Source organism: Hylobates moloch, unplaced genomic scaffold, assembly GCF_009828535.3.
Source record: "Hylobates moloch isolate HMO894 unplaced genomic scaffold, HMol_V3 SCAFFOLD_10, whole genome shotgun sequence".
Classification (NCBI taxonomy): domain Eukaryota; kingdom Metazoa; phylum Chordata; class Mammalia; order Primates; family Hylobatidae; genus Hylobates; species Hylobates moloch.
Window position 1 is genome coordinate 28,903,641 of NW_026652285.1, and position 16,178 is coordinate 28,919,818.

Below are 16,178 nucleotides of genomic sequence, written 5' to 3' on the forward strand. Positions count from 1 at the left end.
CAAAAGAAAAAAATTAAAAAATTAAAAAGTGGATGGAATAAGACAGTGCATGGCTCACACCTATAATCCCAGCACTTTTGGAGGTCAATGTGTGAGGATTGCTTTAGCCCAGGAGTTTGAGACCAGCCTGGGCAACACAGCAAGACCTCATCTCTATTAAAAAAAAAATAGCTGGGTGTGGTGGTACACGCTTGTAGTCCCAGCTACTGGGGGGCTGAGGCAGGAGGATTGCTTGAACCCAGGAGATGGAGGCTGTACTGAGCTATGATTGTGCCACTGCACTCCAGCCTGGGTGACAGAGTGAGACTGTCTCAAAAAACACATTTATTAAAAAAAAAAAAAAAAAAAAAAGTGGATGGATGGAATAAAACCCGGAAATCAAAGTTTGATAAAATCATTTAAAGTTATACAATTACTTGGGAAGTGAACAAGAGGAAAAAGGGAAGGAGGTGGGTGGTGAAAACAGGTCCCATCCTCATCTTCCGTCTCTGGGGGCCATGATAACATCTCCAGTGGCTCCTGGCTGATTCCCCTTGTCCTCAGCGTGTGTACTATTCATGCAGTGCCCACATTCAGCAAGCAGGAGGTGACCAACCAGAAGAACTCAGAACAGAAGACGCTAAAAAGGCTGTGAGAAGTGAGGCTGGCGGATAAGAGATTATACTTTTCACCCACAATGAGCACTATCCTACTGTTTGTCACCACAGGCAAGAGTGACTCTGATAAAGAGAGAAAAGCATCCCCCAGGTTGCTGGTGGAGGGATGTATACAGGTGCTGGGGGATTAGTTACCTCAGTGAGCAGGACACCCTCGTTGTCCTCAGTTTTGGGGCTGGGCTCCCGGGATCTGGAGCCCCCTGCTGCCCAGGTCTTGGCCAGGCTGGTCAGGCTGTGGGCCTGGCCTGAGCTCACGCTGCCTTGCAGAGCATGCACCAGGTATTCTTCCACAGAAAACTTCTCACGGGCACCACGAGACGGGCAGCTGGGCTCCAGGTGTGGGCCAGGCAGGGGCTTCGGACTGTCTACACAGGCCAGTTTGCTTAGGTGTGGGTCAGGCAAGGGTTGCTGGCTATCTACACAGGCCAGTTTGCCCAGGAAGGACTCTAGAGGGTGAGGTTTCCAGGGCTGGAGAGGGTGGAATGGGAAGGGATGAGGCAGTCTGCTATAGGGGAAGGGGTGCGTGGGCAGGGGCAGGGGGCTTCCGTCCTGGGGGTGGTGGAGTTTCCACACGTGGTTCAGACATTGCAAGGGGCTGATCAGTTTGTGGAGTTCCGATCGAGGCAGAGCCGGCCGTAGGCCCTCGCCAAACTGCTTAAAACAGAGTTGCCCAAGGCCTGGTTCCTTCAGAGGCTTGGTGAACTGTGGGGTGTTTCTAACATATGGGGCACCGAGTGGAGACTCATCCTCCTGTGGGGGGAAACACAGCTGTCAGCACAGAGGGCCAGGGCCCAGGGACAGGCTCCAATTCCAAGGCCCCATGAACCCGGGGTCTGGGCAGTGGGTGGAGGGTCTCACCTGCACTGGGATGGTGCAGCTCTCCTGCTCAGGGGTCCTGGGGAGGGGTTTGGCCAAGGCCACTCCTGCATGAGCCAGGGACTTTGAGCTCTTCTTCTTCCGTTTCTTCCGGGCTTTGCTGCGACGCTTTCCTTTCCAACACACACGGGCCATTTTGCCCTCTGTAGCATGGGCCACATTGTTGGGGATCTGATCAAGACTCTCGGACTGGCTGTCAAAAAAGGGACAGATTTGCATATTGAGCAGGAGGAGGCAGGAAGATGGAATGGTCCAGACACTTGTATCTGGACTCCTGCAGATCCAAGGTCAAATCCCAGCTTGCCATTACTTGTGTGAATGCGGCAAAGTTTCTAAATCCCAAGGAACCTCAGTTTTCTCACTTATAAAATGGGTTTGGTATTTTCTGCCATACAGGGTGGAAATGGAGTTTCAATAATTTAGTTCATTTAAAAAGCCCAGCTCAGTGTCTGGCCCCAAGGCAAGTTGCCAAGAGGCTGTGCTTGTTACTATGGTGATGGGGTATAGACTCAGCACTTCTTGGAGAGAGTCAGGGGAGCAGACACGGTTCGCTCACTGCTCTCCAAGGTGAGCTGCCCCTGGAGAGTTCCCAGGAGGGGGCCACACTCATGGCAGGCCTCTCAGCTCTGACTGAGCAGAGCTTGTTTCTGTTGCCTCCGGATGGAGGAACAGGTAAGGCTGGTCACCTCCACTCTCACAGTTCCTGGGGGTCCCTGGCTGCTGTGGAAGGTGAACAGCCTGGGCTGCTGCTTGGTACTGGGGAGCCTGACTTTCTCTGCTGGCCTTGGGGCTCATCACTGCCATGGCTCTAACTGGACTGGGATCCCTGCCAAGTATTAAAGGACCTGGCAACAGACGGGTTGCTGCAGAACAGCTGTGGAGCAGATCATGGCCTCAGCCACCCTCCTTTGGCCTCATCTTCTGCCCCCACAGAGGAGGCAGACTCATGGCAGTCCTGGAGACCACTGGAGGCCTACAGGCTTCTCTTGGACAGCTGAAAGAAGTGTGTCTATCAGAGGCTTCTACCCTGGGCCAAAAGGCACCCAGGACAGCAGAAGGAATCCCATCAAACTGAGCATTTCTTGGTTCCAAGGCAGCCAGCTGCCCTCCTCATCACTAGCAGGTTCCAAACTCCACTGATACAAAAACCTGCCTGGTGATAGGGGAAGGAGCTGTTTCTAGCTTGAACTCGTTTTTGTTTTTTTTTGAGACAGAATCTCACTCTGTCACCAGGCTGGAGTGCAGTGGCGCAATCTCGGCTCACTGCAACCTCCGACTCCTGGATTCAAGCGATTCTCCTGCCTCGGCCTCCCGAGTAGCTGAGGTTATAGGCATGCGCTACCACGCCCAGCTAATTTTTGTATTTTTAGTAGAGATGGGGTTTCACCATGTTGGCCAGGATGGTCTCGATCTCCTGACCTCGTGATCCACCTGCCTCGGCCTCCCAAAGAGCTGGGATTATAGGTGAGAGCCATCGCGCCTAGCACTCGAACTCTTGTTTCAAAAAATCATCTGTGGGGGAATGCAGAGCCTGGGAACAGACTCAGCCCCACCCTGGCTTCCTTTCTACCGGGCCACCAAGTCTATCTGTCCCCTCCTTTTCTACTGCCTGCATCCCTACTCGGTGCATCTCCCAGGAGAAAAGGCACCAACAGGTTTCTCTCATAGAGGACAGTGGAAGCCCCCCCCGCCCCACCAACCCGGCCTGCGCTCACGGTCACACAAGAGTGGGAAGCAGCTTCTATTCCCAGCACCCTCCCTGTTGATGGGAAACGAGGGGGTGCATTAAGGACTCTGAGGAGAATAAAAATAAAACGTCAAGTTGATGTGGCCCAGAGGCAGTCAGCCACAAGCTGTGAAAAGCCTTTGAAAAGCTTATTTGGCTGAGAGAGCAGCTCAGCCAGGAAAGCCTGGGCGAGTTCCAGGAGCTGAACCACAGGTGCTGAGGGAGGGAGCCCGGGGTCAGCAGGAGCGGCCCAGGCAAGCGCTGGGGACGAGGACGCTGGGTCCAGTCCCCACCTCCCACTCAGGCTTGTCTCCCCTGCTTACCTGTACTGTTTGGACCCAGCGATGAAAATGCGTTCTGAAAAGGTGGGGCTGAACTCTTGGCTATTCTCACCTAAAGCAAAAGGAGTTAGATTAGCAGAGAGGAGAAAAAATAGGAATTCAGCACTTAGGGGAGAGACGTCTTATAGAGATCCCCTCTGGCGGCTCTCCTTCCCCTCCTTTCCAGACAACCCGTCTGGCAGTCACCTCCCCACCAATGCCTCCTTCCCGCACTGTCTCTCCCCAGCTTCTCAGCTTACTGGTCAAGAGCAGACCACGGCCTCAGCCACCTGCTCTGAAACAGCCATGCCTATAATATGGGGATCACAGGGCGCCCGCCTCACTTCCTATGAAGCTGAAGTGAGATGATCTACAGAAAACACTTAACACAGTGCCTGGCTCATAGGAAAAACAGCTCAATATATACCAGCTATTAGGTATTTACATAGGTGTGTACATATAAGTGTGGATATATGTGTATTTTTTAAAAACAATTATTATGTCACTCTCCACATTTTAGTTTTTATTCTCTCATCTCTCCTCAAAAACCAACTAGGAGGAAGTGGGAGATGAGGGCAGGATGTGTGCGTGTGGAGAAACGCCAGCACGGCTGTCCAGCTCTCCAGGTTCCACCCCAAGAAGCCTCCTGGGTTGAGGGAAGGTGTTGGAGAGAGAGGACTCCTGGCCCTACCCAGGCCTCGTGGGAGTTTCTGTCTCCAAGGGAAGCTACCATTACTAGTCATCATAAGGTATCATCAGTAGAAGCAGAAAGGACCAGACTAGGCCTCATCCTGCGGCGGCCTGCCACTCCAGGACTGGCCCAGCAGGCTCAAGAGCACAGTGCTCATTCCTGTGGGTGGGGCCACCTCTAGGTGGAAGATGGTGAAGGCCCTACAGGCCCCAGCGGGGCTTTCCAGGAGACCTGGCCTTTCCTGTCTGGAGCCTCTCCAGACACTGGGGCTGCTCAAGGTCACAGCAGAAGGTTGATGGCCTGCTTGATGATTCTGCAAAGAGTCCCGAGCGCTCATCTGTTACCTCTCTTCCCCTGCTCCAGTCATGATGGGCACAGCCTCCCCTGCCACATCCACCATCTGTGCACTTTTACCACCCCACTTTCCATGATTCTCGGCACAGACCTCTGGTTGTGTCTCATGAGAATCTTATCTAGCAGTGACACGGACATCTCTCCTCCATAGGGAACCCCTGGGCCCAGCTACCCACCTGTAGGCCCACCCACCTGCCCCGTGCCCACAACAACCCCAGGCCCCTACACTCAGCCTGGGCGATGATAGAGATGGCAGCTGGCCCTGCCTCGGAGCCTTCCTTGGCTGTGCCCTTGGTAATCACGTCATTCAGGATCTCCCACTTTCCGCAGAACACAGGGCTCTTCTCCACGGCCTCAAGCTTGTAGACGGAGCTCTGTTTCTTCCCCAGTGGCAGCGTCTTCTCCTTGGCTTTGGGGAGTTCCTTCTGCTGCCCCACTGCTGAGCCAGGGGCGCCTGGGCAGGCCATTTCCATCACTGCCATCTCCCAGGCTTGTGCTCACCCTGAGAGAGAGCAAACACAGAGAAGGTCACTTAGAATCCCAGACCTGGGAGAACACAGGTCAGCCTTGGGTTGGGGGAGAAAGGCAGGGGCAAAGGGTCTCTGCCTCTTTATGTGTGCCTCTGCCACACATACTCATCCTCCAAACATCCTCAATGGTAACAGAGTCCACCTCTCAACATCTACACATGTTCCACACGGCACAGGCCCCTGGTCCTCCCAGTACCACAACATAAACAGCCTCCTTCACTGTGTCCAGCAAGGATGCCAGCCCACTCCCTCTAGGACAGCTGTGGCACAAATGTCTGGGTTGGCTCTTTCTTGCCTTTATGGTGGCTGAATCTTTTTCTGTTGTTTTATGGCAAACTTTGCTTCCCCAGGACAGGGTGGTGAATCCCAAACTCCAAAACCATGGCCTCACTGACCCCACATAAGCCTTTGGAGAAGACCTGTTGACACACACCATCCACAGCGACTTTTCTCCAAGTGGAGAGAAGCAAGGTTCTATTCTGTTCCCTAGTAGGAGGTAGATATGTGTGTGTGTGCGTGTGTCCTACAAAGTCTAAAACTCAGCATGCAAATGGTGCTCAGCACGTGGTTCCTTGCCCAATGCGTCTGTTTGTGGCTCTCCAGAAGGAACTAACATGCTTCCTCCTCTAATGTCCAAACTCATTGGCTGAAAACTTCTAGGTATCATTTTTCATTCAGGCAACATCAGGAGTAGAATTTATATTAAAGGCCCTAACACCAACCTATACCTCTAGAAATAAAGAATAAAGCACAAAAATTCATGTCTTTCTGGGTTCTGTCTTGCCCAGCCCTAGGAAGCTGCAAAGAAGAGCAACCCAGAATTGCCAACAATCTGTGCAAACAGCCTGCAGACTGGAATTGGCAAAAAAGAGAAGAGCACTGATTTGAGACTGTTACCATTTGGAAACCTTTTTAAAGACTGGGAGTTTTTAAAGGGCAGGGCCCCTCTCAGGCATGACTTGCTTTAGAAACAGCCTGAGAAGGTCCCAAATTCAGACAGATTTTTAATAACTGCTCTCTGATGGTAGGTTTGTCTTAAAGCTGCTACCAGCAGAAATCATCTTCCTTGCGATAACTCTGTGAACCCTGGATCACTTCTCTGCTTCTGGGGCAGACAGGCATACCATCTGGAAGCTGAACGCTAAGGCCTCTGGCCTTTTGCCCTGAGGCCTGAGGACTGAATGAGATGGTGGGAAGCTGAGGTACTAGGCTGAAGCATTCCTCCTTCTGAATCTGCCTCACCGGTCTTCCCACCTCAATGTCTATGAAAGGCTCTGCCAGCTTGGCTGGGGGGTGTGGTGGGGTTTGTTGTTCACTATTGATTAGTTCCTTGCATCTCTGTCTTCAAGGGTCTTCTAGCTCTGAACTCGGAGCAGCTCCAGCTTCCTGCAAGGATGCCTGGATTTGGTACCAAACGTCAGATGCTGAGGAGGCCGAATGGGTGGCCTCACTGTTACCCGAGGATCTTAAGAAGTCTGAGGGGCTGGGCACGGTGGCCCATGCCTGTAATCCCAGCACTTTGGGAGGCTGAGGCAGGAGGATTACTTGAGCCCAGGAGTTCAAGATCAGCCTGGGCAACGTGGTGGAACCCTGTCTCTACAAAAAAATACAAAAAATTAGCTGGGGTAGTGGCATGTGCCTGTAGTCCCAGCTACTCTAGAGGCTGTGGTGGGAGGAATGCTTGAGCCCAGGAGGTTGAGGCTGCAGTGAGTTGAGATTGCACCATTGTATTCTCCAGCCTGAGTGACAGAACAAGACCCTGTCTGTAAAAGAAAAAAAAAAAAAGTCTAAGGGGTGTTCTGACATCCAATTAGGCAAAAGCCCTTCAAGGCTGGCTATGCTTCTGGTAACTGTACTTTCATCCCACCTCACACTTCCCCACCCCACTCTACCTCCAAAAAAGAAACTGACCTAAGCCCAGAGCTGATCCCACCATTCTCAGCCTCTTTACCAGGGGAAACGAGATCTTAAGAACAGACCAAAAAGTCTCCAAACCTAGCAGCAGCAGGGAATGCTCACAGGGAGCTCGATGTGAGCATGACCTCCTCATTTCTATTTGGAGAAGCTGAGGCCTAATTCAGTGGAGACTTGCCCAAGGTCACCCAACCCACGTGTGACGGGGCATGGCCAGGATCCAGACCCTAGGTTCTTTAGGCTATGATGCCCACTCCCCAAGCTCCTGGGTTACAGGCAAATGCAGGAGGGGACACTAAGGTCCTCCCTGGTCAACAGGCTTCTGAGGGCAGAGGTGGGGCCCTGCACACAGTGCCTCCCCAGTGTATAGCACAGGGGCCACAGACCAGGCAACTGACGCTGGCTGAACGAGGGACTCCAAGGACAAAGATTGCTTTTCCATAACCTTTGGAGACAGGATGATCCTGAATGCTGAGGAGGAAGAGAGAGTCCTGCCTGATGAATGAGAAAAATGAGGCCAGGCAGTGCAGTTGCTGCTCTGAGGGCACGTGGCTATTAGAGATCTGGCTGTGTGGGGGCTCTGATAGCCTGTCTCTGCCTGGCATGGCCCAATGGACGGTTCTGGATAGGTCATCCTGAGCTAGAACTCCTCCAGAGGGGGTGCAGGGCATCCCGAGTCCCAGAGTTGTCCTTTCATATTGGTGTTAGGTAGGTAGCTGTCCAGCGCCCCTCTGTGAGCACACCAGGCTCCCCTCTTCCCAGAGAAGTGGAAGCTGAGGCTGAGGCAGCCACGCTCAGAGCCTCCTTTGCAGTTCCCCGATGACTCATCCAACAGCCTGGCAGGCAGACAGTAACAAGGAGGTTGTTGAGAAGCTGACCCAGCAGATGGCAGCTGAACTTGTGAAGGACATGGGGAAAACAGGCTGACCCTCACCTCCCAGGGGCACAAATCACAGCCTGGGAGCTTTAAAGCTCCTCCCGTGGCTGGCTTTTCTGTGCCACATCACCATGACTCAGACCCTCACCGACAGCCTCCAAGTTCAAGAGGCTATTCTTGGGACACTTTGGCCTGACAGTGGCTCTCCCCAAACACCACCTCCCACACAGACACACATGCACACACACACATGCACACACAGACACACACACATACAGACGCACTTGCTCCCTCCCTCCTTTCCTAATTCTATCTGGACTCTGGTCTACAAAAATCATGGTTCTGTATTAAGTCCAGGACTACTGGCTAGGGGGCCTTCCCAGCCCTGGACTTTGGCCTCTGGCTGTCACCTCAGCTCATGGCCCTACCGCTTTGCCCCTTCTCCCTCCTGCAGTGTGTGGGGAGGACAAAGTGGGAGCCAGTTATGTCTCTGCCTTTGAAGGCAAGTCAAACTCCTGATTCATTCCTCAGCCTAGACACTCTCCTCAGTTTCATTCAGGCCCCAAATGCATTGGGCCCTCTACTCTCTGCATAAGAGTTGAGGACATGAGCAGTGGCAACAGCCAAACCCACATGGCTCACCCATAAGCCCATGAAATCAGAAGAGGAAAGGAAAGGAGCGGAATTCACTCCATATTCTTTGAGGCCTGATGCACAGACACTGTTAGTTCTTTCTTCTGTGGTGCCTCAGTGACCTCCTGGAGAAGCCTGGGGGATAGGAATGATCTGGACAGTACCAGATCAACCTCTGGGCATAGCTGTATAAGGAGTTCTTAATCTAGGTTCAAGGATGGATTCAGGCAGAAAAATATAATTTGCATTTTTCCAGGGAAGACTTGGTCCATAGCTTTCGACAGATTCTCCAAGGATCTGCCATTCCCCAGAAAGTTGCTCTAGTCTCCCTAGAAGATCAGGGCCGGGCTAAATGCCTGATTCTGGCTCTATTCTTCCACTCCAAGGAAAAGCTCTCCAATGCAGCAGTTTCCAATCTGACCACAGATTAGAATAACCAGATAAGTTCTTTAAATGCATTCCTCCTAGGCCTGCTGAACCAGAGTCACTGGGCATTAGGCCCAGAATCTGTACTTTTGACAAGTTCTCTGGATGATTCTGATGCCAAAGGGCCAGAGACTGCCACCTGACCCCTGCTCTATAGTCAAGGCGATACTGTCCAAAATGGTAGCCACTAGCAACATGTGGCTATTTACATTTAATTAAAATGAGGTAAAAATTTAAAATCATTTCCTTGTTACACTAGCTACCATACTCAACAGTGCAGACAGAGAACATGTCCAGCATTGCAGAAAGTTCTATTGGACAGTGCTGTTCTGAGGTGATGAGAGCGGTGTTTTCTCTGACAGCAAAATTTCTTTTCCTAGGATTCTGGGGCAGGAATGGGGTTTACAGTAAACAAATTTTTGATTCACTGGAAGGTACAAAAGCAATGTTTTAAATGTTAATCTTCAAAGATGATAACCTTTTTAGAACATATCATATTTCAGTTCCCTGTTTTAGCAAGTATAACACAGTAAAAATTCCAGACTGGGAACCAGAAGTTATGGGTTCTAGCCTTAACAATTTTTTTTTTTTTTTTAAGAAGAGCAGTGGGACCATTTTTGTCAAATGAAATCATACCTCAACTCCCAATAACTAAAAGAGCCAGATGCATGCAACTGGCATGTAACTCACATTTGAAACCGCTGCCCTGGCTGAAAGAGCTCCACATGCTCAGTGTCCCTTCATCCACCAAGGACCTCTACAAAATCCTAGTTCTCCAAGAAAAGAGTTTGGAAACCAGCGGCCTAGGAAATCTTTTGAGGTTCCTTCTAGTTTTGTGAATATAGTCCATCTGTCAGGATTCTTTGAGGGACAGACAACTCCAATTCAGAACACTAACTGTCGATATTTACAAAGCACCTACTGTCATCTCATTTTCAGACATGAAGATATGGCTTAGGGAAGTTTAGTAGCATACCAAAAGTTAGGCAGTTGCAGGTTGCAGAGGTGGGGTTGAACCTAGACTGCTGCCTCCTAAGCCGACATCTACACCTTGAGCTAGCCACTTAACTTCTCTGAGTTTCTTCTCTTAGCTCCTTCAGAGCTGTTTTGAGGACCGAATGAAGATAAGTACATGAAACGCCAATCGGGTTGCCTGGCCAACAGAAGAGGCTAAATGAATGTTCATTCCCTTGTCTGTCACCAGGCTACTAAAAGCTATCACTGAGAAGATGGGACTTCTCTGTTTCAGCACCATATAGCCAAGGTATCTTGAGCCTTACCTAGTTCATGCAATGCTTGGAGCCTTGATTCTCCATACACGAAAGGGAAATAAAAATCTGTCTTACAGGGCCAGCTTGAAAATGTCTACAAGGGGCCAAGGCAAATCCCTCTCATGACTATTTCATCTGGAAGTAAAAACTTGTCCTTCTCTGAATGCCCAGAGGGGATAAATAGCAGAAGTAGAATGACTCAACTTCCTTAATAAGATATTGGTTGAAAACCAATCTTCTTCCGACTTCCTCTTTTAAGCCTTCAGCTTGCCTGGCCACCAGGCCACAATAAGCAAACCTCTGCCTACCCAAAGTGAGAGGCTGGGCTGGGCGCGGTGGCTCATGCCTGTAATCTCAGCACTTTGGGAGGCCAAGGCGGGAGGATCACTTGAGACCAGCAGTTTGACACCAGCCTGGGCAACATAGTGAGACTTCATCTCTACAAAAAATTTAAAAATTAGTCAGGCATGGTGGCACAAGCCTGTAGTCCTAGCTACTTGGGAGCCTGAAGCAGGAGGACTGCTTGAGCTTGGGAGGTTGAGGCTGCAGTGAGCCATGATTGCACTACTGCACTCCAGTCTGGGCAACAGAGCAAGACCCCATCTCAAAAGGAAAAATAAAGGAAGAAAGGGAGGGAAAAAAAAAAGAGGGAACCAAGGGCAAGTATCAGGCAGAGCAAGCTGGCCTGGCAAAACAGCCATCTGGCGAGGCAGACTCAGAAGTCCCCATACATGCTCACCCTGACTCCCCTTTCTACCCTTTCTGCCCTTCCTGCAGCCCTTCCCCCAGTTTGTTCCAGACTGATTCCTTCACTTGCCTGAGCAGGGCAGCACTGGGCAAGCCTCTGATTCTCTTCTTCTGCCCACCCTGTTCCTCCCATAGGGAGTGGCTGCTTGCCTTCCTCCCTTATCAATGTCTGCCCAGATCTCACCTATCCTTTAAGGCCTATCTACTCAATGAAGCCTTTTATGGTAGGCTTCTGCATCCACTCTATAAATATTCAATGAGTGTCTCCCAAGTGCCAAGGAATGTAATAGCCACTACCGTCCATAAATGTCTTCTGTGTATGGGGCACTGTGCCAGGAACTCTATCTGCCCTTGCTGATGCATTCCACACTAACCCTGCAAGATTGGCAATATTATCTCCAGTTTTACAGATGAAGAAATTAAGGCTTACAGAGGTACATTACCTACAGGAATAAATGAGGCTCAATTTATACTGTTAGAGCATCCAACATGGAGTTAGGGCTCAAGCCAGGACACTCTTGGCCCATTCTCTTGGGACCCAAGGATCTCCAGTTCCTTCCTAGAATAAAATCTGGTTGGCAGAGGCATCTAGAACATCCAGGAACTGAGCAGTATTACTACTCATGTGGATATTACTACCCCTAGCATCTGCCCATCTACTATTGGTAATAATTTCTTAGCCCATGTAGACAGGAAGCAGAAGAAGATCCCTTACTGATGAGGGGTCTCGTCAGTCAGGGCTGAATCAGCCATCAATTTGTCAGACTTTTAGTTCAGTTACACCACTAAATCCTGTTATGTTATGTGTTATGACTTAACTTGATGGTTTTAACAGGTCGTTTCATTTTCTTGAAACAATCAAATAAATGCACATCTAATACAAACATATACAAACAGGAGTTCTAGGTAAGGTGGCACTGCCTTCACTGAAAGAACCACTGAAGGATGTGCTTTGCAAAGAAAAAAGTAAACAGAAAAAAGAAACAATGGTAGGCACAGGAACTCAAACAATATGTTGGTCAATTTAATTAACAGTTGAATATGAAAAATTGGTTTAAATCTTTTTTTTTTTTTTTTTGAGACAGAGTCTTGCTCTGTCGCCCAGGCTAGAGTGCAGTGGCGCAATCTTGGCTCACTGCAACCTCAGCCTTCCGGTTCAAGTCAGTCTCCTGTCTCAGCCTCCTGAGTAGCTGGGATTACAGGCATGTGCCACCACATCTGGCTAATTTTTGTATTCTTAGTAGAGATGGGATTTCCCCATGTTGGCCAAGCTGGTCTCGAACTCCTGACCTCAGGTGATCCGCCTGCCTCAGCCTCCCAAAGTGCTGGGATTACAGGCATGAGCCACCACATCTGGCCAGTTTAAATCATTTTAAAACATGAAAATCTAGACACCAATAATAAGGAAGATGGGTGAAATGGGTTGTTCAATGGGTAAAAAATAATATGATCCTTGCCTTTTTGGGGACTTTATGTAAAAAACTTTTAAATTTTATTAGAAAAAATTACAGTTAGTATGTATGTTGATTTAAGAGTAATGACTAAAATAATAGAAATACAATTCAGATCAGAAGAGTAAAGAAGGAAAAATAGAAAATGCTGTCAATCTGATACAAGGCAAGGAAAGGAGGAAAAAAGAAGCAAAAAGGACAATAAATATAAAATAAAAACACAAGATGGCAGAAATAAGGCAAAATATTAACATGTCATTAACCACAGTACATGTGAGTAGATTACAAAACAGCAAACCAGATAGGATTTTAAAAGACCCAGCTAGATGCTGACTAAAAGAAACAAAACAAAATTATCCAGAAAAGTTGGAAACAAAGACATAGAAAGAGATGTGCCAGGCCAGTATTAACCAAAAAGAAGTAATATTCGTATCAGACAAAATACTTAAGACAAAAAGATATAATCACTTCTAGGCACCCGACAAAGAGCCTCCAAATCCAATGAGTGGAGGCAGGCTGAGGCTTTATGTCGAGTAAGGTCTTGGCCCCACAGTGTCCTGTCTAGCTGCAGAGCAAGGATCTTATGCATGGCAGTTCCTGGGCATGTACTGGGTCTGCTGGGTGTTGGGCCCTGTGCCGACTGCTGGCAGTACACTGAGGAAGAAGACACTGTTCCTTGAGGATCTTACAGTCTACTGGGGGAAACAGACAAGAAGTCAGAAGAGTTCGGTACAATACAGGGATGCAAGGACAGAGATAGACACACAGCAGATGCGACGGGAACACACAGGGACACCTGGTCCAGCCCAGGAGGTGATGCCTGGGCTGAGTCTGAAGCAGTGAGCAACACCTGCCCAAGAAAAAGGAGAGGGTGTTCTGGGTAGAGGGGATGGCAAAAGGTAAGGCACAGAGGTGAGTCAATGCAGCAATCACCAGCAACTTGAAGTTGTCAGTGAGTAAAGTGTAAGTCAGGCAGTCCCAGGAGAGGAGGCTGCAGATGAAGTTCAGGTATCAGACCATGGACACCCGCTTGATCCTCATATACCCCCAGGGTTTAAATTATCAGATGAGTGAGCGGGGTATAATTCCACATTCCTCCCAGACTCTTGGGGGTAAAGTTCCAGATGGCAGAAGCCGCAGAGTAGGGGCAGATGGTGGATGCTGGGCATTAAATGAGTGAGCCATTGGCCAGGCACAGTGGCTCTTTCCTGTAATCTCAGCATTTTGGGAGGCTGAGGCAAGAGGATCACTTCAGCCTGGGAGTTTGAGATCAGCTTGTATAACATAACAAGACTGTGTCTTTATGAAAAGAAAAAAAAAAGAAAAAAGAAAAGAAAATCCTGCCATTGGTACAGAACCCTCACCCTGGCCTGGGCTAACAATCTGACAAGTCACAGGCTTCTGAAAGGCTTGCTTCACTCTCTCCCTCAGGCAGAGAAGGAGAATGGCCATGTGATCCCTGGGACACAGAAACAGATGTCTGAGGAAGGAGGAAGGGGCCTTACTGCGGCCTGCACTCAGGCACTGTGAGTGAAACGCAGCCGGAGGAACCTCAAAACTGGACTCATTGGCCCGCTTGAAGCCTGCTTCCCAGGAGAGTAATTTCTGAATAAGCATTTCCCATTAAGGAGGATATGAAATGTGAAGGTACATTAATCAATAAAATCTTACAGATCAATTATTAAAAAGAAACAAATCTGACACGCTCTCAAAAACTCAGTCTCGGCCAGGCATGGTGGCTCACGCCTGTAATCCCAGCACTTTTGGAGGGCGAGGCAGGTGGATCACTTGAAGTTGGGAGTTCAAGACCAGCCTGGCCAACATAGTGAAACCTCGTCTCTACTAAAAATACAAAAATTAGCTGGGCGTGGTGGCACATGCCTGTAATCCCAGCTACTCAGGAGGCTGAGATGAGAGAATTGCTTGAACCCAGAGGTGGAGTTTGCAGTGAGCCGATATCGCGTCACCGCACTCCAGCCTGGGCAACAGAGCGAGACTCCATCTCAAAAAAAACAAAAAACAAAACTCAGTCTTGCTGCCAATCCCACAGGTCAAACTGCAGGGTAAATACAATTTATGGGGTAAAGTTTCTGACTGTCCTGCAATTACCACCACATGCCTGATGATGGCTGGCCAGCCCTAGCCATGCAGAAACTACTGTCTATAAGGCCCCTTCAGATGTTTAAGGCAATTCCTTCGCATCTATTCTATTGGCATTGGTCTTACCCACTTCCAGCTTCTCTCTGACCTCCCATCCTGGTGCTGAGCTAATCTTGAAACATCGTGTACTTAAGACAACCTCAAGCTCAAAGACATCTGCTGGCTCTGCACTGCTTATGGGCTCAGTCTCAACTCTGTAGTCCATAATCTTTTTGGCCATTGTTTCCCCAGACACAGGGTTTGGCTTTGGCCAGTCTGATCTCTCTACAGCCCCTTGGCTACTCAACTCTCCAGGTCCCACGTGTGCCATGCTGTTGTGTGGGCCACCCGATACATCCTGCTTGTCTTTCAAAGGCAAGGCTCAGCCTCCACCCAGGAAGCCCCTCCCATCAGCTCCACTGCACAACGGCCTCCTTTTCTGCCTGCCCACAGCACCTTGTCTCCTCTATCCTCATCCTCCTCCTGGTCCTGACACCCCCACTCCCTTTTACTCATTCAATGAAATAATGTAGATGAAGGAACTCTGGGAACAATAAAGCATCATAGCAAGTGAAGATACCCACTTTTTGTGTGCACAACTCACAGAATTGCAATCTAAGTAGGGAACAAATTAAAAAAAAAAACAGAAAAAAGCATAATCAAAAATGTTCAGGGCTGAGCATGGTGGCTCATGCCTGTCATACCAGCACTTTGGGAGGCCAAGGCAGGAGGATTGCTTGAGTCTAGGAGTTTGAGACCAGCCTGGGCAATATAGTGAGATCCCATCTTTACAAAAAAATACAAAACTTAGCTGAGCATGGTCACACATGCCCGTAGTTCTAGCTACTCAGGAGGCTGAGGTGGAAGAACTGCTTTAGTCTAGGAGTTCAAGGTTGCAGCGAGCCATGATTACTCCACTGCACTCCAGCCTGGACAACAGAATGAGATCCTGTTTCAAAAAAAAAAAAAAAAAAGCTGGGTGCCGTGGCTCACGTCTGTAATCCCAACACTTTGGGAGGCCGAGGCAGGCGGATCACCTGAGGTCAGGAGTTTGAGACCAGCCTGACCAACACGGAGAAACTCCGTCTCTACTAAAAATACAAAACTAGCCAGGCATGGTGGCACATGCCTGTAATCCTAGCTACTCAGGAGACTGAGGCAGGAAAATCGCTTGAACCTGGGAGGTGGAGGTTGTGGTGAGCTAAGATCATGCCATTGCATTCCAGCCTGGGCAACAAGAGCGAAACTCCATCTCAAAAAAAAGAAAAAAAGTTCACAGTATTTCTATAACAGTAAAAAACTGAAACAAAAAAGTCTAATTACAGGGGAAGGATAATTATTAAATAAATCATGGAACATCCATTAAAATGTTTATAAATCATTTTAACAATATGGAAAAATGGGAATATGAAATTAGTAGAAAGAGGATACACAAGTGTATCTAAAATATGACACTATATACATGTGTCGGTATATTACAATGAGATTTATAAAAATGCAGATACCTAGGACATATAGCAATGGTTCTCTTTTGGTGGTGGGCTTATGGATGATTTAATATTTCTTT

At 48.9% G+C, this 16,178-nt stretch overlaps 1 protein-coding gene across 1 annotated transcript in view; it reads right to left on the minus strand.

Annotated features, from left to right (window-relative positions):
• Positions 1-16,178, minus strand: part of MAP3K14 (mitogen-activated protein kinase kinase kinase 14) — a 53,386-nt gene that overhangs the window by 22,054 nt on the left and 15,154 nt on the right. The window contains exons 2-5 of the mRNA XM_032163925.2: positions 4,850-5,125; positions 3,582-3,651; positions 1,515-1,725; positions 792-1,406 (exon numbers count right to left, since the gene is read on the minus strand). Of these exons, the coding sequence (XP_032019816.1) occupies positions 792-1,406; positions 1,515-1,725; positions 3,582-3,651; positions 4,850-5,105 (1,152 nt within the window). The 5' untranslated portion in view covers positions 5,106-5,125. The remainder of the gene's footprint in view (positions 1-791; positions 1,407-1,514; positions 1,726-3,581; positions 3,652-4,849; positions 5,126-16,178) is intronic.